General features: G+C 42.5%; 1 protein-coding gene across 1 annotated transcript; it reads left to right on the top strand.

The window, feature by feature from the left end:
• The first annotated feature begins 6,387 nt into the window (after positions 1-6,387).
• Positions 6,388-15,190, top strand: OVCH2 (ovochymase 2). The gene is made up of 7 exons (XM_081152970.1): positions 6,388-6,522; positions 8,632-8,741; positions 10,338-10,429; positions 12,189-12,361; positions 12,714-12,809; positions 13,287-13,438; positions 14,055-15,190. Exons 1-7 carry the CDS (start codon positions 6,435-6,437, stop codon positions 14,262-14,264), a joined length of 921 nt encoding a protein of 306 aa, XP_081009096.1. The 5' UTR covers positions 6,388-6,434; the 3' UTR covers positions 14,265-15,190.
• Positions 15,191-27,630: the final 12,440 nt, after the last annotated feature.

Genomic DNA, 27,630 nt, shown 5'->3' with positions numbered 1-27,630 from the left:
TTTTTCTTGCTTGACCCTTTTCCTAGAATTAAAAAAGCCACATCCTTAGTTATAATAATTGATACCAAGGGCCAGAAGGTGTCTATGTTCAAGGTGAAATGGCCAAAGAATTTTTACTATTGCTATGAGCTAAATCCTGAATATTTTGCAAAACCTTGCAGGACTTATCTCTGACACCGTACTTTTTCACACTTATGGCACCGCATGAGCATTAAGAAGAGTATAGGTATTTTCATGGACTAGGATTAATTAGAAAGGGAACTGAAGCATTTGGGGACCTGCATTAGATAGGTTTTAGTTTTATCAGTTCTCTTAAGCAATTATAGGGAAATAAGAAGTGGGGTATATGACAGGGACGGGGGGAGGGGAGAGTTAAGGAGATAGGGGTAGAAGTAGCCAGTTATGGAAGCTAGGAAATTAGATTGAAACAAAGATATTAGCACTTCAGAAAATACTTCCTTAGTTCAAACTGGAGCACACACTCAAGGACAGGAAAGAATATAATAGTTACATTCAGTCACTCCCATGGCTCCTCTAATTTAAAGACCAACATATTCTTCTGAGTAATTTGCTTTTTTTCTTAGAAACCTCTATATGAGGAGAAATTAAGAAAACATACATGCATAACAACCAGCACCCATGCACGATTTACTCAATGTTACATGTGGCTCACAACAATGGTATGCAGTGTAAGAATAGTACTAGGATTATGTGTCTAAATTCTCAAGTTCTGGCTTTTTTAACAAGACAAAAAGCCACACCTGAAATGAATTCTGTTTTTTCAAGAAAACAGATATATGAAAGACACAAATGTTTTCTAAGTTGGCTCTGAATGCCAGCAAGGAAGGCAAAGGGATGTGCAAAACTTCCACGAACTCTGGAGCCATGCGAACCTCAGATCAGTGTCCAGCTCTTCCCCCCACTGTCTAGAGAATCCGAGGCAAGTTCCAAAAATGTTTAATCTTCTATTTCCTAACCTGTGAAAAGGAAATAATAGTACATACCTCATGTGATTCTTGTGTTAAGTATTATGATGTGGATAAAAATACCAAACACTGTTTACAAAACGAATAAATGCCCACTTACTAGTAATTGGATTGAAATAATCAACTGGTAACTTCTGGTACATATAAAAGAATCAAATATTTCTGTGTCCTTAAAAAAGGAACAAGTATAAACTAGTGACACACCCACTGCAACACTCAGGATGGACTCTAAGGAATTGTTACCATACAGCAAAGCTAGATTTAAGTCATTTGAGACAAGGTCCAAATCACTGACTTCATCCTGTAATTACAAAGTAATTACTTCACTTGATTTGGAAAATTACACTGAAAATCCCTTGGAATTGAGAAATTACATGTGCATGCCTACTGGGACAGAGAAGTAACATGTAAACATGATTAAGTAAGAGTATATGAATGATGTGATCACTGCAATGTCTTGTAACTTCTGTATACCTGAAATAATATATTGTATGCCAATTATACTTTAATTTTAAAAAATTTTAAGTGTATGAATGAAATGTGTTTAAATACTCAGAGGTTCCATTTATTTTTTAATTAAATAAAAAATTTAATATTGCAATTTAATTAAATTGAAAAAAATATAAATTTTATCATTGAAGTTTATTATTAGATCAACATAACTAATATGCCTGTGGCAATTTGTGGCACTTCTGAAATGTGGCTATAGTTAGTAGTCCAGGTTTTCAGGTCCCCTATGCTTAGAGCTTATTTGGGTTTGCTAATATGGTTTAATTTATAGACGTGCATCCAATGGAACTGCAATATTATTTTCAACATGATAAGTGACATATATATTTTTAAAACATGTATTTTCCATGTGTATTATAGGTTTGTCCTAGGACACCTGAGGTACACCCCATGCTTGCTGGCAGGAGACATTTCTCACACAGGCACACACTCTTCCCTCCCCCCACCAACTCTGATCCACCAACACATATGCTTTCTAATGAAACAATGAAGCTCACTCCAGTTATGTTCTTGAACCACAGCCACACAGAACATTCTCCAGTTTCCTCTGATTCTGGCTTGAAGGAGCCCATGGATCAATAACCTTCAGAACAATGTTAAGCCTGATAATGGACATTAGGAGGACCTCACAACTCAAACACCTCAAGTCCAACAAAGTAGAAAATGGACGTGTTGTGAGGTTGCACCTGTCCTAGAAAGACACGGTTCCTTTAGGTCTTAAGGAAGCCCAAGAGTGGCTGATATGATAGAAACAGATGGCCACTGATTCCACGAAAACACCCCAGATCACATCTGGGAGAACTGCCTTCCTTTCACCCTTGTCCTCCTCACACTGTGTTCACACCACTTGATTAGTTAGTATCCATTATAGTGGAAGATCTTGCTCTCTCCCGGGTGTGAAGGTGCAGTTTCTAGTTATTTTTCTGTCCCCTTTTAATGGTGCAGTGCTGGGAACACAGGAGCTACTAAACAGGTTTGTTGAATTAGTGTTTAATTTTTTTAATCTTTCTAGTATCAGACATATGCTATGACCTAAAGTTAAACCGATGTTCCCACATCTGTCTTTACCCAACTACAAACAGTTTGATGACTGTATTCATCACTCTACCCCCATCCAATAGAAAACTAACTCCTAGCCCCCTTATGTCTCAGGTTTAAATTTATTTCACCCCGATATCATGGACTAAGTTATATTATCCTGGTGAACAGTTTCAGTGAACCCTGAAATACGTTTTGCACTTATCATGTTCTCAACTAGTTACCGCTGTAAAGAATTGCTTACTGTCTTTTTTGCCTCTGTGTGTGTTATGTGGCACTGAGTTGGCTCTGACTTTTTTTTAATGATTTGAAAATTTTATTGGATAATTTTTTAAATTAACTTTATTGAGGTAACACTGGTTAATAACATTAGATGAATTTCAGGTGTACAACATTATAATTCTGTATCTGTGTACTCTGTGTTTTCACCACCCAAAGTCTAGCTTCTGTCTGTTAACTTCGTTGCCTACTGTCCTTCAACTTCCATGAGGGAGGAATTGTGTCTGCCTTGTTCAACATTAATTTCTAGAGCACTACAGACTGCCTAGGACATAGCAGTACTAAACAAATAAATGACTGACTGAATAAATGAATGATCTACTTTTTAAAATGTTTGTTTTATTGTGGTAAAGACACTTAGCATGAGACTTATCCTCTTAAGTTTTTAAGTATACACAATACAGTATTGTTAACTATGGTACAATGTTCTACAGCAGATCTCTAGAATTTACTCGTCCTGCTTAATTAAATTTTATGCCTATTGATTAGCAACTCCCCATCTCACTCTAATCCTAATCCCTGGCTACCATCATTCCATTCTTGAGTCTACACGTGTGACTATTTTAAATGCCTCATAAAGTAGAATCATGCGTATTAGTCCTGTGACTGGCTTATTTCACTTAGCATAATGTCCTCTAGGTTTATCCATGTTGTTGCATATTGCAGAATTCTCCTCTTTCTTAAGACTGAATATATGCCATTGTATCTGTCAATGGACATTTATATTCCATTACAATATGGGCATGTAATATTCCATTTATCTGTCAATGGACATTTAGGTTACTTTTCTATCTTGGCTATTGTGAATAGCGCTGCAATGAACATGGGAGGGCTAATATCTCTCTGAGATACTGATTTAATTCTTTAAGATAAACTTCTAGAGGTGGGATTACCGAATCACACGGAAGCTCTCTTTTTAATTACTTGAGAAATCTCCATTCTGTTTTCCGTAGCAGCTGGATGATTTTGCATTTCCAGCAACAATGTGCAAGGGTTTCCCTTCTCCACATCCTCACCCGCACTTGTCTTTTGTTTCTTTGAAAACAGCCATCCTGACAAGTGTGAGGTGATATTTCATTGTGGTTTTGATTTGCATTTACGTGACGATTAGTGATGTTGGGCACTTTTTCAGTACTTGTTGGCCATTTTTATGTCTTCTTTGGAGAAATGTCTATTAAAATCTTTAGTCCACTTTTTAACAGTTACTCGTTTTTTTGGCTATTGAGTTGTATGAACTCCTTGTATGTTTTGGAAATTAACCCCTTGTTAGATATATGATTTGAAAATAGTTTCCCCCATTTTGTAGTTTCCTTTTCACTCTGTTAATTGTTCCCATCGCTGTGCAAAGGCTTTTTAATTTGATGTATTTTCACTTGTCTGTGTTTGTTTTTGTTGCCTGTGCTTTTGGTGTCTATTGCCAAGACCAATGACATGAAGCTTTCCCCTATGTTTTCTTCTTACAGTCTTGGGTCTTACATTTAAGTCTTTATTCCCTTTAGAATTGATTTTTGTGAAAAGTGTAAAATAAGGGTTAAATTTCACTCTTTCGCTTGTGGATATTCAGTTTTCCCAGTACGATTTATTGAAGAGACTGTCCTTTCCCCACTTTGCATTCTTGATGCCCTTGTTGAAAATTAGCTGACTGTACATGCAAAGGTTTATTTGAATGTCTCTGTTCTCTTCCTTGGTCTGTATGTCTGCTCTTACGCCAGTACTACACTCTTCTAATTACGGTGGTTTTGTGATATATTTTGGAATCAGGAAGTGTGATGCCTATAGCTTTGTCCTTTCTTAAGATTATTTTGGCCATGGAGTTCTTTCTGTTTCCATATGAATGAATTTGACACATTAATGTAAGAATACTAAATTTCTGGTTTCATTAATTAGTCCTAGGATTGCATGAGAGGTTAAAAGACACAAATCTGGAATAGATCTTGTATTTTTATAAGAAAATATCTACATGAAAGACTTGAATTCAAAATATGAGTGCCAGTATGATATGGAAAACATAACATACAGGGCTATAACAAAAGGAAAATAAGATTTCAGAGCCAGAAGCTCTGAGGAATAAATTCTAGGAGTGTCACTTGATAGCTGGGGGATTTAGAAAAGCTACATAACCCTTCTAAGACTCAATTTCCTTATTTAAAAAAATTATAAAATAACATTTACCTCTCATAGTCACTGTTAAATGAGATGATGTTGTCTTAAAGAACCCACAATGGATGGCATTAAATGAATAATCCATAAATGAGAATATACTTCAAATAAGCAACTATTGGCTTCTACTACAAACACAAAGGGCATTTAAAAATCAGTAACAAATGTTAGCTGCTGGTCAAATATTATAAGGGCACAGACACCAGGAATCACCTCTATATAACAGGGTTTATTTATGCAGGGTTTAGAACCATTTGGAATACAAAATCTTAAGTACCTCAGCATCAGATATGCACAGGTTTGCTAATATTCCACTGGAAATCCAATGAGACTGAGAAAATCAGGTGTTTACATGCACCTACACCATTATGCTGCCTGAGATATTCATTAAGGTCTCGGGGGCCTCGTTTATTCTCTTTGTTATTTGCATATAAGCATTACAGTGCATAGGTCCAATTAGTTTTGAAACTTGATTTGGGTCAACATAATGGGGGCTACACTTTGATCATCTGTGATATTTCTGAGAAGCAGCTATGACCTGGAGCAACTGTCCTGTGGTTCATAGTCGCACCTTAGGGAGCTGCAGGAAAAGCCACGATGCTTCTGTCTGTGTGAAAGTGACCTACAATTTAACTCACTCAGCCTCGGCATTTCCCACTTTCCATACAGCTTCCTATGTGGTCATGACAGCACCAGCCAACCCACAGCTGTTTCGCACACATTGACCACATGTCACAAACTCAGCCAGGGGAGAAGAATATCTACACATAATCCGAGTCACCTCCCCATGCCACATCACCTACCAGGTGTAGAAGTAAAGGAGATTTAGCATTTGCCTTCTATAAATACAAAACAACAGTGAGAGAGCGCAGAGTCACAGATGCCCCGATGGACGGTACCCTAAAGGATTGTCTAGTTGCCTGATTTCCTGACTGCTACCAAACTGTCTTTCCTCTCCTCTCCTTCTCTAACACATGGTTATAACCGTTCATTTACACTTGGAAAATAAGAGAAAGAAAAACGTTCTAGCATAGTCTCTTGGGATGTTTACAGGCATGTAGTAAAGTCTATCCTTGGAAACAAGGACAAGTGTGATGCCCAATGCTCTTGTAGAAAGCGGTAACTTGTACTAAGAAGCAAGTAATGTTTGCAACCCATTACTGAGACTCCAACCACTTGGCTAGCCAGGTACACTCTGGGAAGCACCGAATTGATGTGAGAGTAATGGGAGATATAATCTTGCTCGATCAAGACCATGCTTCTGCGGCTGACTCCCACATCTTCCAAAGAGCTTGGCAAGAAACCACATTCAGAAACATCACATGGACATGGACATGGTTGAATGGCTCGAGTCTTGGTTATTGAATAACCTCCTTTGAAATTGGCTTATTGCTGGTCTCACAAGGCTTAGGTTCTCTTTAGTCTCCTTAAAACGTCAGGGGAAAAACCCTGAATCTCAAAATGCCTATAAGTAAGAATAAGCTGTTTTTACTACTCGGAATGATCTGTTTGGGACAAGGTAAATCTGCAACTCTTTCTCTTTCCAAAGGTAAGTTCCAAACAAACTCTATAATTATCTCTGTCTGAAGGAATAACCTTTGTTGGCAATGGGCATCATAACTCTGCCCATATTCCTTTGGGGAAACTGGAGAAGAAAATATATTTTTTAGACCAAATTGTTTTTTATGTAATTATTTTAGACTTTTCTTTTGAAATCAGCATATAAAACTGGGAAAAACGTTTATGGATTATAACTTGGACAAGTTCCACTAATCTGGAGAAAACTGGGATTATTTACTTATTTGGACATATTATACAATGCCATCCTCATTCATGGAACAAATTCTGGAAATCAGCATAAACGTAAAAGCATTTGTATTTTTTTCAGAAAACTGTCTTGCTGGGAAATATGAAGCATGTTCACTGTAGTATGTATTATAATAAATGTGTTTTTCCCTCCTCAAGTAACATAAGCTGAGAACAGTCCTTGGGAGGCTTCTCCATAGTCAGATTTGTGCCAGCCCTAAGAATCATGTTTCTGTCTTTCCTTTAATGAGTTCAGAAAATAGTAAATAGTAAATAGAAAATAGTAAATTTTATGTCTAAGGTATTGATGATTCATTCAGCTGAAACAGAAAATAAGCTTTTGATCCAATGTCATGACTGCAGTGGGTTCAGAATCAAAAGGCTTAGTGTTATATCCATGCTTTGCCATTAGTTAGCTGTGCATCTCTTTGATTCTTTGTTTTCTCATCTGTAAAGTGGGCGTAACAGTGCTTGATTCATAGAGTGGGAGGGTTAAATGAGAAGTTATTTGAAACAGCTTTGTATATTTTGACATGTTAACCTAAATAGCTGTGCTCTCAAGGATACGTTCTCAAGGAAAACCATTTGTTCATCCACCCAACTTTTCTAAGTGTCTAATCAATGCTAAGAACTGTGCTAAACTTTGGAAATACAAAGATGAATAAATACATAGGGCTTTTCTTCCCTCAAGTACTTCACAGTCCAATAAGGGAGACAAACGATCCACCAGCACAATATTACATGACATAACTGTAAAAGGGAAGATAAAAGAGTACTACAAAGGAAAGAAGAGGAACACTTAAAACATATCTCAGGGAAATCAAGGAAGATTTCTCAGTTGACGTGATCTCCAGGCTGAAGACTAGGATCAGGCAATTCAGCTAGGCAAAGAAGTGGGTGATTGTGAGATAGGGCTTTCCAGGCCTCCCTAGAAAACACGCAGAAAAGAATGACCTGCAGCAGGGACAGAAGGTGTGCCATCCCTGAATTACCAGGCAGCTGCAAACATCTTTAACCCATCTCTTAGCTGAGGAGTCAAAAAATTGAGGATAAATAAGTAAACGCAACTTTTTCAGGAACAAAGTCTTTTCCATAAAGACAAAAAAGAGTTCTTTCTTCCATTAACTGTCAACCCTTCGATCCTAACACCAGTCTGATGTGTGAATCAGGACAGTCTTGTCCCCACTCTGTTCTCCTTGAACAATCTGCTACTTTCTTCCCTCAGAGAGAATGAAATCCAATGCCTGACTGTGTGCCAGGTGCCACAGACCATGGTCTCACTCAGGCCCCTGGGAAGAGCAGAGCAGAGGAGACACACGGTTACAGCCTAAGGCAGACTATGGCGTCATTCACGCAGTGGATGAACTGAGCAACTTCTATGCACCAGGAACTGTGTTAGATAGTGTGGATATAGGTATTTCTAAGATCAAGTTCATATCTTTGAGCAGCCCACTGTCTGGTTAGGTTGAAAGTCAGAAATAAGCATAATGCATGTAATTAATGTCACAGAAGTACAGAGCGCTGCGAGGAGCCTCTGGAGTCCAGATTGCTTGGAGGCAAAAGGGGGCTGCATTCCAGCTAACCAAGTAGAGATCTACCTCTGAGGCCCTCATCTTCATGTCAGAAAAGTAGGTCTTTTCGTGATATGCATGTTCTATGTGACAAAAGCTGAATAAACTTCGAACTGCAAATCCCAGCAAATCCCACGATTACTTTAAAGACATTTTGTAATCTCTCTACATGATCCATGTCTTACATCTTACAGTTTTTTCTTGCTCAGAAGTTTCCTGTATCCCTCAGTCTTAGAAGCCGTTTAATCACTTTTTTTTTTTTTTTTTGGTCTTTTCCCCAGCTCCCACTTGTGGGCGGAGTCTGGTGAAGGCACAGCCTTGGAATTACTTGAACTTTTTCAGTCGCATTGTTGGGGGAAGACAAGTGGTAAAGGGCTCTTACCCATGGCAGGTGAGTCTCAGAGAACATTCTCTGGTGGATGGACTATGAGCTCTCTCGGGATCGGATCCCTCAGAATCACATGCTACTCACCAGTGTGCTCCATTCTGCCTAGCTGGTCACCAGAGATCTCAAGAGAGTGCAGGGATTCAAGTGCCTCATGCTGTAGACCAGTTAAGTTCCAGAAAAGGTGTGTCCAGAATAGTTACATGCATTATTGGCTTTTCCAAAACTTGAAAATGCCATCTCAAACTTTCAACCCCTAAGACAAAACTCCCATTTCAAGAAGATGAAAAACGTTTACATTTACCATTAAAAAATAATTTTCTGATTTGATACATGTATTTAAAATATGCTTACATCATTACTGTTAAAGATGACGAGGGAAGTCAAAGGTGTCATCTCCATAGGTCTACGTTATGTCTGAGGTGTAAGATCTGTATCTATATCATTGGATCTCTCAGGAAAGAATCAAGGCTACAGCCTTCTTAGCAGCTAATGTCCTAAGAATTCTGTCGCGATCTAATTTCCTGGTCCTCCTATGCCATAGAAATGTCTTTGGGCTTCTGCCCCTAGCCAACGGTGTTTACATTTATTGTCTTTGAAAGTCTCCCAACTTTCTCTACCCTGAGAGCCATGTTGTATTCTTGCCGCTTAATTTTGCAAGTAGAGTGACAGCTCTTTATTTTTACTTCTCTTGAGTCAGTCATATTAACTTTTAGGTAGGTGGATATTTGGTAATGGTGGGTCGATTGTGCCTGTGTTCACTGGGTTGATGAGTGAATTACTCATTGATCCGTTGCTTACTTGGTCAATTGGCCAGCTAGTCAATTCAGAAGTCCATGCTCAAATCACAGTCAGGGATGATTCACTGACTTTTACTTACGTGCTCTTTTTTCTATTCTTAGCCTTTTCTCTGTATAAAATTTTTTTTTCAATTGCTCACTGAATACATTTTAGTCAAAAAGGGAACAATTCTAATAAATTGCTTACTTTCATATTCCAACAATAGAATGAAAGTATTGTCTGTAGCCAGTGAGTCATTTTAGAGTAAAATCCAATATCATGAACAGGATAAACCAAAGATAGAGGCAGAGTGAAAAACAGGCTTGAAAAAGCTGTAGAGGTCAAACAGTTAAGTGTATTAGAAAACTGTAGGTCCAGACCCCTTCTCCAAGAGGCCTGGAGAGCTTAGCGCATGTGTTGAGAGACCCCCTAGTCTTCTCACCTTGCCCTTCTCTCAGACCTGTTCTTCTGGATTCTGCTGTATCTTAGGATTCTTTTCCTTTCTCTTCATTTGCAGATATTGTTTATAATGTTAGAGTAACAGTATGAAGCAACATTATTATAAAAATAAACACAGACAATTCATGCAAAATAAATACTTACAGCCACTTATCTGAGATTAACTGCGTCTCCTGTGAACTAGGCTGGGAATGTTCTGGACTGCTCTTTTTATCTGAGCTGCAGCGAACACCTTTACAGTCCATGATTTCTAATATTTACGAAGAATATATCTGGGTCTGTTTTTCAGAATATGCTCAGTCTCCAGGTTTTGGGGGATCCCAGGGCATTAACCTGCTCTTAGTTAAGGTCTTTGCAATTCAGGTGTCTCTGAAACAAAGGCAGAAGCATATCTGTGGTGGAACCATCATTTCTCCACAGTGGGTGATTACAGCTGCTCACTGCGTGGCCAACAGGTAGGGAAGGCCTAGCCCACGGCTAAAGGTCAGATTACCCTTCTTTTCCCTTAGAATCAGCTACAATAACTCTTTAAAGCAGGAACTGGGTGATACGTGCTTAAGTGAGAGAACATCTTAATTGCATAACACAAATAGGGCTCAGTGATGTTGTCAGAGGGTATTCAACTTGGCAGAAAGCATATATCTCTTGCAGAAGTAGATAGTTAAATACGAATGGAAGTCAATCAAGAATAATATCCAAGAGAGAAAAAAAAGCATCACAAAGTTATATTTGTGATAGTTCTCCTAGTTTTCCTAAATTTCAGTGAAACAAAAAAAATTATGCAGTTCATTATGCATCTTAAGAAATGGATAAAAAAGAACAAAAGGAGGCCAGTAAAACATAAAGAAGCTCCCATATTTTCCTTCATATTGATCCTGCCTCTATGAGCTTCAATCTAACAGTCTCTATCCTTCATCCACTTTCCTGTGTGTTTCAAATGGTCTGTTGTTACAGGTGCCTTTGGTACTCATCAGGCTGCAACCAGGTCCCCATATTTGCCCTATTTCAAATCTGCAAACATCTGCTGGACACTTACTTGGTGCTAGACACGAGTGAGTACAAAGACACAAAGATGAGATACAAAAACATAATTCCTGCCCCCAGAGAGTTGACAGTCTAAAGAAGAGTCAACTGATAATTCCACTGCAGTGCGGCAGGTGGGTAGGCCAGAGAGTTGCTATGGGTTAGGTTAGGTAGTTACTATAGCCAAGAGCCAGGAAAGTACGCTAAGAGAAAATTATGCCCTTTCCAAATGTTTGATAAAATCATCACTTCTGGGAACGAAGGGTCCCAAAAGATGGCAAGCCAAAAGTTCTTAATCCATCTCAATTCATCCCACCAAGTTCCTTTCAGGTAACTTTGCTTCAGGACGGGGAACAGAACGGTCTTTCCCAAGTCATGCCAGGTCTCTAAATTACAAGCATAAAGGAGGTAAGGAGAAGATCCCCACCTGCCGCTGTTGAAACCGTCCTAAGTCCTGAGAGTACATGCTCTCTGGGACAGCAGACTTATGGTGCTATTATATCTTTCACAATATACATTATGCATTAGATCTCTGACAGTAAAGCAACATGCTTAGTGGGGATCACAAATCACTCGCTGACATTTAAGGCCAGGTCAACCACCCAGGGTAGCAAATTAAGTCCACGATAGCTTTAGGCTCCTGAATGCATATACAATACATATATATCTTTAGACATTTTTTTTTAATCCTTACCCGAGGATATTTTTTCCATTGCTTTTCAAAGAGAGTGGAAGGGGGAGAGAGGGAGAGAGAGAGAGAGAGAAACATCTATGTGAGAGAGACACATCGATTGGTTGCCTCCTGTGTGTGCCCCAACTGGGGCCAGGGATCAAGTCTGCAACCGAAGTATGTGCCCAGTCAAACCTGGGACCCTTCAGTCCTCAGGCTGATGCTCTAACCACTGAGAAAAATCAGCTAGTGGCATCTTTAGACATTTTACAAATAACATTGCAAACTATTCAATTTATTACAGCATTGACTCCATGAGGCCATTCTTTACTACCCACCCTCAAATTGAGAACCTCTAAATTTTTACTAAGAGTTTTGGAGTCATTCTCACTCTCTCTGTCCAGCAGCCTCATACCCCCATTATCCATCCATGCCATTTTGAAGAGGCCAGTTTGTCAACCATTACAGCTATAATCCGAGGCTCAATGAAATCAATTCATTCTACTGCTTCCTCTTTATAGAAATATTGCATCAGCTTTGAATGTTACTGCTGGAAAACATGACTTGAGCCATACAGAGCCAGGAGAGCAAACCCTCACCCTTGAAAGCATCATCATACACCCACATTTCTCTACCAAGAAACCAATGGACTATGATATTGCTCTTTTGAAGATGGCAGGCACCTTCCGTTTTGGTAAATATTTCAGGCTCACTCTGAATTACCTATCCATGTTCTCTGTAAATTCTGTTCTATAGCACATTTCTTACAGTATACGTTATTCCCCAAAATTCTGGGTCATGGACTTAGAGACAGGGATTTGAGGTGGAGGGTCCCCTACCTGAAATGCTTTTGCTTGTAAGCTTCAGATATAAAGTTGATTATGTAGAGTTGGGGGAGAGTGTTTCTTTGCCTGACAAGTGACACCTGGAAGTGTCAGGCAGAAATATCACAACTCTTACAAGATCTTGGGGGAACCACTTACATGCCAATTGGTGAGTGGCTTGTGGTGTCCTCTCTTCTATGCCCTGCCTTGCTCTTTTTTCAGGCGTGTCTGTGGGGCCCATGTGTCTTCCAGAGCCAGGAGAACAATTTAAGGCTGGACTGATTTGTATAACTGCAGGCTGGGGCCGCCAGACTGAAGGTAAGAACTTCTATGCCTCTAACCTTAATCATATTCAGAACTTTCTGTTGGATAATCAGAAAATAGAAATTTTAATCTGTTTTTAAATATATATATATCTTTATTGATTTCAGAGAGAGGAAGGGAGAGGAAGAGAGTGATAGAAACATCAATGATGAGAGAGTCATTGATCGGCTGCCTCCTGCACGCCCCCGACTGAGGATTGAGCCCACAACCCGGGCATGTGCCCTGACCGGGAATCAAAATGCAATTTTCTGGATCCTAGGTCGATGCTCAACTGCTGAGACACACCCAGCTGGGCTAATCTGTTTTTTTAAGAAAACAATAGTGCAAACATTTTTTAAAAAATAGAGGATATCAAAATGCACTTAGAAACTCAGGTCTTCTGAAAAGACACAGCCTAAATAGGTTGGGTACCTTCAACTCAGCAAGCGTGGAAGAGTGCCTTGCTGAGGCTCTCGTCTCCGTGTTTTCTAGATGGCAACCTCTCGCAAGTCTTGCAGGAAGTGAACCTGCCCATTCTGACGCAGAAGGAGTGTGTGGCAGCTCTGTTAACCCTGCAGAGGCCCATCAGCGGGCGGACCTTGCTCTGCACGGGCTTCCCTGATGGAGGGAGAGATGCGTGTCAGGTAGGTGGGAGCAGCCGGCCGGCAGGTCTCGGGCAGGGCTCCCCTCAGCTTTGTAAGACTGGGCTCTGAAAAGGGTCAAGAGTGACAGGGGAGGTTGAGTCAAAATAAAGGGACAGTTTGTACACCTGTTTATACCAGGGAGTGTGAATTCAGAGGAGGACTTCCACTTTTTCTAAAAGTCTAAGTAACAGATAATGCCGACAATGAGCCCAGGGTTCTCCACCTCTGAATGGCTGGCTCTTTCTTATTTAGGGGTTTCCAGTTCATAAATAACAAGAACTTTATTTCCCTTCCATTCCTCCTGCTGACCAAGACCTGAGGTCAGTTTTACTACTGGGCAAGGCTTTTTTGAGCCTGCAAGATGGGACAAGAAAAGGAAGGGAGCCTGAGGTGTGATGGAAGCCCAGGGTGGGGAAGGAGGTGGAACTGATGGGCTCCGCTACACTTCAGGATCTCATGTGAACGGTGCCTGCCTGTTCTCCCCGGGCCGAGTCCAAATGATCATAAGTGAAGAAATGTCCTTGATCCGCATCTAGCACCTTTATGGGGGCAGAGAGTGAGCACCTGGGGGCACAGACCCTGATCATGACAGTAACAGAGGCTTTTCCCTCTACAGGGAGACTCAGGAGGTTCCCTCATGTGCAGGAATAAGAAAGGGACTTGGACTCTCGCTGGTGTGACTTCCTGGGGATTGGGCTGTGGTCGAGGCTGGAGAAACAATGTGCAGAAAGGCAATCAAGGATCCCCTGGGATCTTCACAGATCTTAGTAAAGTGCTTCCCTGGATCCAAAAACACATCCAAATTGGTAATAAAGCTAGCACCTAAGGTCAAGAAGCTAGGGCCAGAGAGAGCATCAGCGGCGTGTGGGCAAGTCAGGACCACTGCGCAGACAGGCTCTGCTTCTATTCTTAGGGTAGCAAATAAGGACTGAGATGTTTCCTCAGGCTAAAACAAGAGTAAAACATGTTGTGTAGTTCAGCATGCAAATATCCAATGAAACATGACTGCATCCATCAAATTTGCCTTTAATGAAACTACCCCAGCTAGTGATTTGTATTCACCACTTCTCAACGGTGCTGGCAAGATTCAGCAAGCAATAGTATAGATCAGTGGTCAGCAAGCACAGGGAATTTTGCCACTCAGAGAACAATGTCTGGAGACATTTTTGGTTTTCATAATTGGGGGTGCGGGGGTGACACTAGCATCTAGTGGGGAGAGGCGATGGGTGCTGCTAAGCCTGCTACAATGCACAGAGCAGCCCCCATGATAAAGAATGATGCAGCACAAAATGTTAACAATGCCATGGTTGACAAGCCTGGTCAGATCCAGGTACTATAAATCTGAAAAGGCCGGGGTCTACATATAGCACCTTACTAGGCTGACCAGTGAGTTAACGGAAATTTCATTTCTGCCTCCAAATCAAACTTAATTGTTTTAACTGGTGGCTTCCAGCCCAAGTAGGGCTTCCATTTCCCCCCAATGGTATTAATTCAAGTTAGTTCAGTAAGAACTTGGGTTTGTTTTCAAGTATGTGGTCCAGTGGCAGGTACCTAAGCCCTCAGTTCAAGCTGTAGCTATCCCAGCAATTCTTTTGTGCTTGTGGGTGAGTTACTTCCATCTCGAGCTTCCCTTCTCATGTAAAATGGGAGGGGTGGACCAGATGACCTCTTCTTGCTCTGAGTAACCTCCAAGCTAATCATGGCCTGTGTCTTAATTCACCTACTTAATAAACAGAGTAAAATTATCTCCTTAAAACAAAAATGTCACTTTCTGCTTTGTCAGTTATCCCTTCTGTTCTTTCCATAGATTACATTTTCATTAGTTGCATATTGACTTGAAAATCTCTGCACTCTTTGGCAGAGAGATGCTAACTTCTTGAAATATTGCTTAGGATACCACAGACCCTGAATTGCATCTTTCTTTTTCTTTCCCAGGGAAGTGGAGAAAGAGCTCCAGAGGTGGGTATTTCTCCAGCCTGCTCCCCCAGAAACATGAATTAATATCTGACACTGCTGAATATCAGTTCCCTTTATAATCAAAGTCTTCCTCTGCAAGAGCTGTCCTGGCTCACTAGGTATAAAACCCTCACTTGGAAAACCCACAGCCATTCTCTGCCGGTCAGGGCAGTCCCTCACCCAGCTGGAGCACCAATTCCCTCCCATTTCACATCTTGTCAATCCAGAGCTCCATCTCAATTCAGCAAACATTTGCCAGATCCTTGCTTTGGATCAGAGACTTGAGTGAGGAGAGTGAGGCCGTGCAGATGTGGTCAACAAGCTACACATCTTGTCCTTCCTTACCCAAGGGACTTACCCCAGTGTCATTGCAAAATTGCAATGAATTCACTCTGTGACTTTGGGAAACTCCTTTCTACCACCGGACCCCACTTTCCTCACTCATAAAGGAAAGAATTTGGACCAGATGGCTTCTAAGGTATCTTTAGCTCAATCCTCAGTGGTTCTGTGGAACTACCTACAAAAAGCAATGTGAGAAACAGTACCTGAGAGCTCAGAAGAAGAAAAAACAGACAGGGAGGCTTTGGATCACAGACATTTTCTAAGCTGAACCTTAGAGGACAAAGAATGGGTAGAATTTTGTCAGGTAGAAATGGGATACAGGTAAAGAAACATATTCCAGCTGTCACCCTGGCTGGACACTGAAGGCTGAAGACAGGACAACGTAGGTTGTAACAGAGACCAGTCAATCAGGCAAAGCAACTCAAGTGCAGGATATGTGATGGGGTTTCTGAGGGAGGTCAGAAGGTAACTAGAGACCAAATTACGGAAATTTTGAATGCCAGTCAAAAAGGTTTGGAATTTATTGAGTAACAGGAAGTTGATTAATTAAATCGATTGGAGCTATGCTTTAGTGATACAAGAGCAGCACACAGAGCACAGACTGGAGGGGGAAATGATTCAAAGTGGATTTATGAGATTACACATTAGTTCAAGAGATAAGAAATGAAGGCTTGACCTAGGGCAAGGGCCTGAGGATTCAAAGGAGTGAACAGAAACAGGAAGAATTCAGGACCCGTTGGTCACTCAGATGAAGGGTGGAGAGGGAGGAGTCAAGGCTGCTACCTAAGTTCTGAGCATGAGAGTCTAAGAAAAGGGCAGATAAAGGTAATCAAAGCAGAAGTGGAAACACTTCTGCATACCCAGAGAAATCTCACTTGTAGCATGTTAAATTTCAGGGGTGATATCTAGGAGACGATTGAAAAATCAGGTCTGAAGTTCAGATACGTAGAGAGGACAGTTAAAACCGAGGATATGAATGAGACAGGTTAGAGGGCCTGGGCAGAGAGATGAAATCTAATGACAAAGCCTGGGAACTACGTGCAATTATAGAATGGAGTGTGGGGTCAGAGAAAGAAGAGTGAAGGAGAAGAAATCATAGACTCTTGAGATTAAGCGGACCTAAAAGGAACAAGAAGAATAAGGCATCTAGAAGCCAAGGCAGAAAAAGGTTTCGTGAAAAAAAAACAAACAGTAAGCACGCATAGTGAAGACCCGGGAGGTTCCAGAGTCTGTCCAGGTCCTGGAAAGCGAGGGCTGTTGTGACTAAACATCCTGATTAGCCTGATTCTTGTGGCTCCCCGCCTCCCCCCCCCAGCCACATGCAGCGAGAAGGACAGTGCGGTCAGCGAGTCGGAGGGGGAGCTGCACTTCCCAGAAAGCCCCTACCTCTATTACAACAGCAAGCAGTGAGTAGCCCCTCTGCCACTCCTCCCCGACGCCCACCTCCGGTCTGACTGTGCCCATTAACCGTGACAGCCACCTTCTGTCTAGAAATAATGTCCTCTCGATGTATCCGCCTGCAGACTGTGTGTCTGGACCCTGTCCATACCCGAGGAAATGCATATGTTACTCAGTTTTTCCCACTTGGATGCAGAGTCTTGTCACCACAACTACCTGTCGATACATTCTTTAGAAGAAAGACTTATTGGTGAGTGGATTTCCACATCGTCAATGGACACTAGTGCTAGGAGGGCTCAAGGGGGCCTGGTTATAATATGTCTGGCACTGAGACATCTGTACCCACCACATTTCCTGGCTCCAATTTTTGAGACTCAGGATTGACAGAGGAAAAAAAACAAATCTGAGCCTGTGTGATGGCTGCAAGGCCACAGTGTGTTTTATTTGCTGCATCTGCTTCCCATGGAACCAGGCTCCCTACACTCATTTCAGACCTGGAGCCCATCGGGAGTCAAATGCAGACATATTGCGGGGCCTCCCAGGCAGCATGAAAATGACCTTTCCCTGCCTCATCCAGCTAAGAATAAAAGTGGATACTCATGAGTAGGAGAGAAAAGATACTTATATAAAAAACAGAAGTGAAGGAGAGTTTCTGTGGTTCTTAACTAGATGTAATTTTGCCTCCCAGGATATCACTGGTAATGTCCTAGGAGCTTCTTTGGTTGTCACAGCTGGAGGGCGTATTACAGGCAGCTGGAGGTTAGAGACCAGGAATGCTGCCGAACATCGCACAGTGTACAGGAGCCTGGACACTAAGAGCGTCCAGTTCAAAACGCCAGTAGTGCCAAGGCTGAGAAACCCCCGCTAGACGATCCTGCACACTCATGACAAGTTCAGGTCTCCGTAAGTCTTTGAATGGGTGCTGTCTTCTAGACTCTGAACACAGAATCTTCTTGTGTCGCAGGGAAATTCTGTGGTGAAAACCTCGCTTCATCAGTTCTTGTTGCCGCCAGCTCTTTGAGGCTGAAGTTCATCTCTGACGCCACAGATCATGCCGCTGGGTTTAATCTCACCTATAAAGCTATTAAGCCAAACTACCTTCCTGGTAAAACCATTTGCTTTCATCACGCACTATCCAGGCCTTCTGTAGAAGTTGAGGCCCCACAGGAATTAGGTGAGGGGCAGGGAGCCCCCTCCCAAGGCCCTCTTGGCTCCTCGGTGGAGAGGAGCCCAGGCCCTTGCGACGCCAGGCACAGCGCTCCTTCTACGGCGCTATCGCACACGCAAGTGAGCTGAGAGCACCTAGTGAGCTCTGGGAAATCAGCGCTCCAGCCTCTTCCTTCTTGCGGGCTCTGCCTGAAGATTCAGGTCATGCATCATTCACGGAAGACGGGAGGGGAAACGAAGGGATTCCTCTCTGCTTAGCTGATGCCATTGTCTGGATGTTTTTCCTTGTGTTTCAGATTCAGGTTGCAGCTCCTTAACTGTCCTTTTTGAAGAAGGCCTCATACAGAGTCTTCGTTATCCTGAAAACTACACTGACATGGCCAACTGTAACTGGGTTTTTCAAGCTCCCCAGCATTATGTAATTAAGGTACTAACTCTGGTTCCCCTTACTTTGCTACGGTATCTCCACAGTAGCTACATAAGCACCGTTAGGGCAGAAGTTTTCGTCTGATCTACTCACCGCTGTATCCCCAGCACCAAGTCTCCCTGTACCTGGCACACAAGGCTCTCAACAAGCACTCCTCCAATAACAGACCGGCCTGTTCCCCCGTAACTACCCACACTGACCACCAGATGGCAACTGCGCACTTCACTTTTTGTTGAAGGGCTGCCTTAATCTCTGTACCTGGTAAAGCACAGAGATTACATCAGTCTCTAGCCCCTTCTAGAAACACTTTGTGAGTAATGGCTAACAAAAGTTCGGTGACAATAAGGCCCACATCGTCAAGCTCTTGTGCAGAGGGGACAGAGCAAGCACAGAGGAACCAGCACAGGACAGGTTCGGGGCGCTGGTGTGAGCACCATAACACGTACTGGGAGAGGTGGTGGAAGGTGAGGCTCAGGTCAAAGTATAGAGAGCCTTGAACGTCAGGATACAGAGTTTATTCAGCATTCGATTAGTGGTGCATATGCTCGTTGGTTTGTTCTTTAAATACTGGTGAGCCATCTGCACAGAGATGCCTCCAGATAGCTGAAGGTGAGGCTGCAGTCAGAGTAAGGTAGAACTAGGCATTTATTTAGAAGTCTTTCTCTTAAAATAATAATTGAAAGCAAGAGAATAGGAAGTTGAGAAAGAAGAGTAGAAAATAAAGGGGGAAGATGAAAGTTCTCATATGTTCAAAAGGCAAAAAGAGATCTCAAACACGGGAGAACCAAACTGGTGTGGTCCAGAGAATGGAGCCGTTCATTTAAAACACAAAACAAAGTAAACAAACAACATGGTGTGGCCAATACGTTGGATTTCCTGCACAAAGTCAGAATTTAAAGAGAAGGAGGCCGAGCACTCATTGTCCAGTCCCCACCTCAGCCCCCAATAAAAAGGTGGAAGAACTGGATTGGACAGTTGAACAACAGAGAGGAGGCAGTGGTGGTGTCTGAAATACAAGTTAAGCCAGGTGTCAGGAGCACAAAGAAGACCACACAGGCTTTACCAGGGAGTGGGCAAAGAGGGCGCAGAGGAAGGAAGCACAGATCTTTTCCTAAAAGTTCCTGAAACCCAAACACAGTCAGGGCAGATGTTTCGGGAGGAAGTAGAATTAAGGGAAGATTTGTTATTAGTGATGGAGGATAACATTTTAAATATGAGCATTTCCTGGAAGATAAAGACAAATTTAGTAGAAAACCTGAACATGCCAGAGCTACAAGTAATGAAAAAGCATCTATTCAATACTACACGGAGTGCCAGGCATCAGTGAAATGAGGCTCTCACACCCCCGGTGCCAGCATCATCCCAGGCCTAAGCCAAGATAGTAATTTGGAAATTAGCACTACAAGTCATAACTATGTGCATATACCATGGCTCAGTGAGAAAAGGGTTCACTTCCAGCAGGCATCCCAGCAAGGGTTTAAGAAACGTTTGAACGAATCCTGTTTCTGACGAGGCTTCTCCCCATGCCTGCGTTCACCATTGACAGTCAGCTGCCTCCACTGCTCTCCTACCCATGTGGTCCTGTCTTTGGCTGAGTGCTCAGGCTCCACTGAATCCCTGTCATCTGTATGTTTAATAGCTGAACTCCTGCTTCGTTAGCCCTGTCTCTCACTGCTCTTCTCTTCACACTCAACTGGCCAGTGCTATCAAACTGCTCAAATATTGCTCTTTGCAGTCTCTTCGCTCCTCCTAGGAGGGAGTTAGGGAGCTCAGATACTTGCATATTTTCGCACCCTTACATTCGGACTGTAGTCAGCAGCTTCGATGCTTCAGCAGGTTTGGGAGCCTGTGGTACAGCATCTTCTCCTAAGTCACTTAACCCACTCATGAACATCCCACTAACTTTCTCATCTAAGGTCACACTCCAGAGCAAGTTGCACAATCCGAATTTTCTGCTTAATCAAAATCAGGTAATTCATTCCTATTATTTGCTCTGGATGTAATGTTGAGTTTTCTCAGCTTTCCTTTCAGGACCTGGAAATAGAGGAGAGTGGAGACTGTACTTCTGACTACATGACAGTGCACAGGGATGTAGAAAGGAAGAAGGAAATAGGTGTGTGTTCCTGGAGCTCAGCTCCCTGGTTTGCATTTGGACCCAGCCTTTTTGGGGAATGAAAAGGATATGGCTCAGTGGTCCTTCACTCCCTGCACCACCTCCATCCCTCCCTATGCTCTCACCAGCCCTCCCTCTTTTCCTACATCAGGGGCGGAAAGAGTGAGAGGGAGAATCAAAGGACCATTTGAACAGAAAATATGGGACAGTCACATGAACTAGGAGTCAGAAGGGGAAAGTGCTATTGAAATAAGCCCTCTGGATAGAACCAATTCCCTTAGCGGAGTTCCCAGTAGGAATATTTGGGAGATAAACAGAATTGAAATGTTGATGGGGTTAAAGACATATTAAAAAGAAGCCAACTGCCTGTCTATTTTGAAAACAAATAGTGACATCCACCAGAAAAGTTTATTTCCGAAGAGTTACCTAAAGGACAATTATTTTTTTCTTTAATGCAATGTCACATCTCTTTGCTGGGCCCTTGACATGTCTTGCCTGGGCTGGGCTTGAACCAGCTCGGTTGTGTGGCTTTGTTGCCCCTGTGCCTGTGCTGAGCTTCTCCAGTGTAATGCTCATCAGCTTCCAGTCCGATGAAAATGTGACCTTCAGAGGCTTTCAGGCTACAGTCGCCTTCATTCCTGAAACAGGTAAGAAGGAAGAGGCACCTACCCCTTGGGTCCAAATTCTCATCCTCATAATGTGTTAATCAAGGACAGCCTTTGGAGCCCAACATGGATCCAACTGGGTCTCATTATTTGCAGCAGTTCTATTCTATAAAGTCTCTGACTAATGAACCAGTGTTCCCAGGAGAGATACAGGGTTAGGTTCCTACAGCCTCTGGTTTTATGTATGTTTCTGTTGAACGACATGTTATTTGATATATATATTGTTGATTCACTGAATTCACAGCCAACACACTGTAACTCAAACCTGAACAAAGCTTATCTGTCACACGCATTTCCAAAGGCATCACAGAATCCTTGCACTTAGGAACACTAGATGGCACTTCAGCACTATGTTTAGGGCCATTTTAAACAGCAAAGTCACCAGCAAAATACACAAAAATGCAACGAAACATACAAACAAAGAAGTGGCACTACACACACCATGGAAAGAACACTTACTTATAGTATGAGAGCTGAAACAAGAAGACACAGTGTCACCTCATGAGGCCTCAGCTAGGGACACGTGCATCAGGTGACTCCAAATTTTCACGTATGTCCATCCATGAATGACCACGAAAACACCATGAGTACTGGTTTTGAGTTACAAATAAATGTTAGTGAGTAGGTGAATTTGAAAATGCAGAGACTCCTCAAAGGGTGAGGATCATCTGTATGTCTCAATCTTGGCCTATGCTTACTAGATATGTGACCCAAGAGTCATCTAAGCCTCATGTCCTGCAACCTTACAATGGGTGAATAACACATGCCTGGTAGGAATGTAGTGAGGATTAAGTCAGATAAGGTATTCTTGGCCATGAACAAGTGTGTGACACATGACAGGGGCTCCAAATGTGAAATATTTTCACCAACTCTCAGTTCCCAGACACCTGAATTACAGTTTCCTTCCAACACCTCATACCCATGAGCACTTTGACCAAACCCCATGGAGTTTCTCAAGTGATTCATTCTTGTTAGGGAGTAAGCAGCTACTTATGGCAAAGCCAGGTTACAATAAAAATACTCCACTTTTTACTTAAAATACCCACAGAGTTCAGCTGATTGAGATGCCCCAGAATTCTAACAACAATAATTTTCTGCTAAGTCCCAAGCACTAGCCTTGTTTGTGTGATCTGAGCATTATATTGTGCTTATGCCCAGACTTAAACATCTCCAGGTCAGAGGATGAGTCAATGTTTCTGGAGACATGGAATGTCCTACCTGAAGAATCCGATGCTTCTGGTAAGCTGTTTTAAGGATAGTGACCAAGAGATGCACACAGAGGGTATCAGCCAGGGCACCCCAAAAAGATATGTTGGAGTCCTCACCTCCAGTACCCCCAAATGTGATTTTATTTGGAGGTAGAGTCTTTAGAGAGGTAATCAAGTTAAAACGAGTTCATTAGTGTGGGCCTCAATCCAATGTGGCTGGTGTCCTTGTAAAAGGGGATATTTGGATGCAAAGAGACACACACACACAGGAGGACATCACATGAACATGAAGGCAGAGCCTGGGGTGATGCAGTATCGTCAAGCCAAGGAATGCCAAAGTTTGCCAGCAAACCACCAGAAGCTAGAGGAGAGGCCTGGAACAGCTTCTCTGTCACAGAAGGAACAAACCCTACCAACACCTTTATTTCAGACTTCTAGTCTCCAAAACTGTGACACAACACATTTCTGTTCTTCTAAGACACCCAGTTTGTGATATTTTGTTATGGCAGACCTACCAGGAATTGGCTTACATGACTGTGGGGCTGACTAAGCAAGTCAATCCAGAGGGCAGTAAGAAAGGGAAGCTCACAGGACACGGGCATTCCACAGGCACGGGCTGAGCTACTCTCCACAGGCCGAATTCCTACTCTCTTTGGGGAAGCCTCAGCTCTGTTTTTGAGGCCTTTCCAATGAATTAAGTCAGGCCCACCTGGATTAGCCAGGATGATCTTCTTTACCTACAGTCACCTGATTAGGGACTTTCATTACTTCTGCAAAATCCCTTCACAGCAACATCTCAATTATGTTTGATTGAATTACTGGGGGCTACAGCCCAGCCCAGCTGATACATCAAAAAACCCATCATCCACAGCTCTATGCCCTATGGTCATTGTCCCTTTCGCTCAAAGCAACTCAAATGACCCAATCACAGACCTTCCTCCAAAAGCATCTCTGAGCTTCAACTTTGTCAGCTGAAAAATGGAATGCTTCTTTAAACTCAAACTAGGAATTTTTAAGTTTGCATGGCATCATGAACAAAATGTTTTTTAATGCACTGACTGCAGCACAGGGTGCTGTGGTGCAGGAAAGAACATGAGGCTGGATTCAGAAACGTGGCCTTGCATCCCAGCTTTGCTAGTTTCAAGCTATGTGATCATGGGCAAGGCATGGACTCTCGCTGAGGTTCTTTCTCCAAACTAAAGTGGTTGTAAAAGGCCCGGCTGGGCGTGGCTCAACGGTTGAGCATCAACCTAGGATCCAGGAGACGAGGTTCGGTTCCCGGTCAGGGCACATGCCCGGGTTGCGGGCTCGATCCCCAGTCGGGGGCGTGCAGGAGGCAGCCGATCAATGACAACTCTCTCATCGTTGATGTTTCTATCTCTCTCTCCCTCTCTCCCTCTCCTTTCCTCTCTCAGAAATCAATAAAGATATATAAAAAATAAAGTGGTTGTAAAAGGATCGCAACAATTTCAGAGGGATATGGTCCATCATGGGAAATGTTCTGTAAACTCTAAAAGTCTATGAAAATGAAGGTTTTATAATTACTCTCAGAATGGAGGCTTTAGCTCACTTTGCTGCATCTTAACTTACTCATACTTAAAAACAAAACATAAATTGTCCCCACAAACTCTTTTTGAAAAAAAAACCTTCTGCTTTTGTCTCTATAATACACAAGGAAACAGAGGCTGGGGCAAGTTAGTGAACAACCGAAGTCCTGGTTGTGTTCAAGTAGGAGGTGGGACCATTTCCTTCATTTCTTTCGTTTGGATGCTTCCCCCCTTCTCTCCTTCCTGGAAGCCAGCCCTTTTCCTACGGCAAGTCCGAGGCTCCCAGCCCCAGGCTGGCAGCCCTACCCCATCTGAGTAGGTGGAACTTTCCCCTGGAAACTGCATTTGCTGCCCCATTTATCTCCTGTTGTTTCCACAGCCCAAGTTGTGAACTCACAATTACTACCTTGTGGAGGCTCAGTCCCCAGCTCCTGCCACAACAGATGCTGTTTGGGAAGAGTTGAAGCAACTGCTATAAATATTGGTGGGAAGCTTGACTAACATCACTGGCGTAGCTCTGCAGACACGGCTGCTCAGGAAGGATTCCCTGGGCATGGGAGGAATGACAGGAGTAGGACTGCAAGCTGTTCTTCTGACTTTTCCCAACAGTTTCTGGCAAATTCTGGTCATTCCCAGTGTCTCAAGCCTCTTGCCTTTATACAGTGTTACTCCATCAGGCCGAGGTAAGCCTTACATTGCCAGGAGTGTGCAAGGTTTTCCATGCCACATTTCTGCTATACACGTTGAGGGTGAAGACATTCCAGAAAGGAAAGCATTGCCTTTGCTTTACGGCTATCTGCAGTGCTCAGTGGGGGAATTCTGATGAGGTGGCATTGACATACTTTACTTTAAAATCCTTGAAGAAGAAAACCAAGGAAACTCCAAGAAAGTCTGCACTGGTCGTGGTGTCGGGTGCTTGGAGTGGGTAAGGTGCTCATCAGTGTTGTTTCATAAAGCTCACCCCAGCCAACTAGGTTTGTCTGCTGACACCCTTTTTTCAGGATGACATTTTTGCACAATGCACAAAGGACAGGCCAGAGCCAGGGTGAAGAGGAAGGGATGGCGTGGGTGGGCACTCAGGTGGCCTTGCTGATGACATGGCCAGGCAGCAGGAGGCTGTGAGTGAGGCTGTTCACATGAGAACAGAAACCCATAATTACAGCAATAGGAGCATCAGAACCAGAGGGCAGGGGTACCTCCTGGCTCCTCTGATCCCAATCATAGGAAATGTGTTTTTGGAATAAATTCAAGTAAAAGGAAACAAGCCCTAAGAGACAAAAACAATCATTCATATAGTATATTAATTTCCTATTGCTGCTGTAACAAATTACCACTGGCTTTAAAGAGCACAAATTTACTCTCTTCCAGTCTGGATGCCGGAAGTATAAAATCAGATTCACTGGGTTAAAAAAAAAAGAAAAAAGGCTGGTTCCTTCCAAAGGCTCCGAGGGGAAATCCTTTTCCTTGCCTTTTTCAGCTTTTGGTGGCTGCTGGCATTCCTTGGCTTGCAGCCCCTTGCTCCATCTTCAAAGTTCATCACTCCAATTGCTGCTTCTGTCATCACATTGCCTTCTTCTGTCTCCTCCTGCATCCCTCTTACAAGGAATATTGTGATTCTGTGCTCACATGACAATCCAGGATAGTCTCCCCATCTCAAGCTCTTTAACTTAATCACAGCTACAAAGTCCCTTTGCCACATAAGGCAGCATTCACAGGTTCCAGGAATTAGAATGTGGTTATACTTGGGGGGGGGGAGGGGAGGCGAGCATTATGCCACAATATAGGCTTAACAACTAGCATCTAAGAGGTGGTCATTTGTTGAGGGGATAAAATGGAAATAAGTAATTTTCAAGGTCAAAAAGCTAATAAAAAGTCCACAACAGCCCAGAAATTGTTTAGCGAGCAAATGCTCATTAAGCATCAACTTGGTCAGGGCATCAGTTCCCCAAGGGGAGTCTCAGCAGTGAGGGAGGCTTGGTACCGCACTGGAGCTGTCCTGTGGGGGTTGAGTCTCTTTATGCTTAAACAGTGATGACAGATGTTCCTTCTTTCTTTTTTGCAGCCAACACTTGCTGAGGGCCTGCTCTTTGCCAGCCCTATTCCCAAGCTGGGCATTTAGAGAGAGAGAGGTGCTCATGGTAACTTTCAAGGGATTAGTAATGAGCCAAAATCTAGGCAGCACATCAACGTGTGAGAGACACATATAAAGTATGTAGGAGTGCTGAGGAGAGAGGGGACTCTGCCCTCTCAAAATTACTGGGAGCCCAGGTAAATGTTGCCTTTTATCCTGCTCTAAGGCTGATAAAGGCGGATGTGCCATCTGCCTCTCTGCTAACACGCAGGGGCCGTGAAGGGAAAATGAGAAGGGAGAATGGAGGGGAGAGGCAAACACTAAGAAAGCCGCAGGAAAAGGGACAGTGACTTTGAATTCCAAAAGCAAAAATAAAGACTTTTGATTGAATCAAAGAAAATGAAGTTCACTCATTCATTTGTTGAGCATCTACCAATTGTCAGACACTATTCTACCTGGGATACAGCAGGAGTTTAAATAGACAAACCAAGTCCTGTCCTCATGGAGCTTACATTACAGCGGAGAAAGACAGTAAACAAGTAGGTAAGATATGTGTCATCTGGTGATGTCTTATGGAGCCAAATTAAACAAGGAAGCAGCGTAGAGTACTGATGGAAAGGGCTGTTCCTTTCTTTAGTATTTATGGAGCATCTACCATGTTCTAGGCAGTGTGCTAAATGCTGCAAGGCAGAAATGATTTCATTCATTCATGACAGTCACTCTGCTAAGCCCTGGGGAAACAAGGGCTCTGCCCCAAAATAGAACTTTCAGGCAAATGTGAGAATCAGTTCTTTAACAGCTGAATATTCAAGATGTATAATTATAAACTGAAGTAAAAGCTATAACTAGAATGTAACGTATACATCTACTTAAATTAGGGACACGAATAAGTATCTCTGAGAAAGAGATATTTGAGCTGAAAACCAATGAATGAATAAGAGTGGAAGATATAAATACCTGTTGTAAACTATTATAATTAGAGCAGGGGTTGAGTAACTAGCTCAGAGAACAGAGAGGCCAGAACCAGACTCATAAATATGTGAAAACTGATATATGACAGGGATGGCATTGCAGGTTAGTGGCCAGGTACGAGCAATTCAATAAATGTTACTAAGAAAACACATTGTCCACATGGAAAAAATTAAATTGGACCCCTGCTTCACATCATACACAGAAATCAGTTTCAGATGGTTGAGAGACTTAAATGTGAAAAGAAAACCTTTAAATCTTGACAGAGAAAATCTAAAATCTCTTTATAGCCTTGAGTAGAAGTAAGCAAGTCACAAAAAGCACTGGCG

Source organism: Miniopterus schreibersii, assembly GCF_964146895.1.
Source record: "Miniopterus schreibersii genome assembly, chromosome: 12".
NCBI lineage: Eukaryota > Metazoa > Chordata > Mammalia > Chiroptera > Miniopteridae > Miniopterus > Miniopterus schreibersii.
This window is presented reverse-complemented; position numbering and strand designations above follow the sequence as displayed.

Bases quoted from the DNA above. Each gene is read 5' to 3' on its own strand.
- OVCH2 (XM_081152970.1), top strand. From the start codon at position 6,435: ATGCCTATAAGTAAGAATAAGCTGTTTTTACTACTCGGAATGATCTGT. The intron at 12,810-13,286 runs GTAAGAACTTCT...CGTGTTTTCTAG, and splicing joins CTGGGGCCGCCAGACTGAAG to ATGGCAACCTCTCGCAAGTC. The intron at 13,439-14,054 runs GTAGGTGGGAGC...TTCCCTCTACAG, and splicing joins GAGGGAGAGATGCGTGTCAG to GGAGACTCAGGAGGTTCCCT.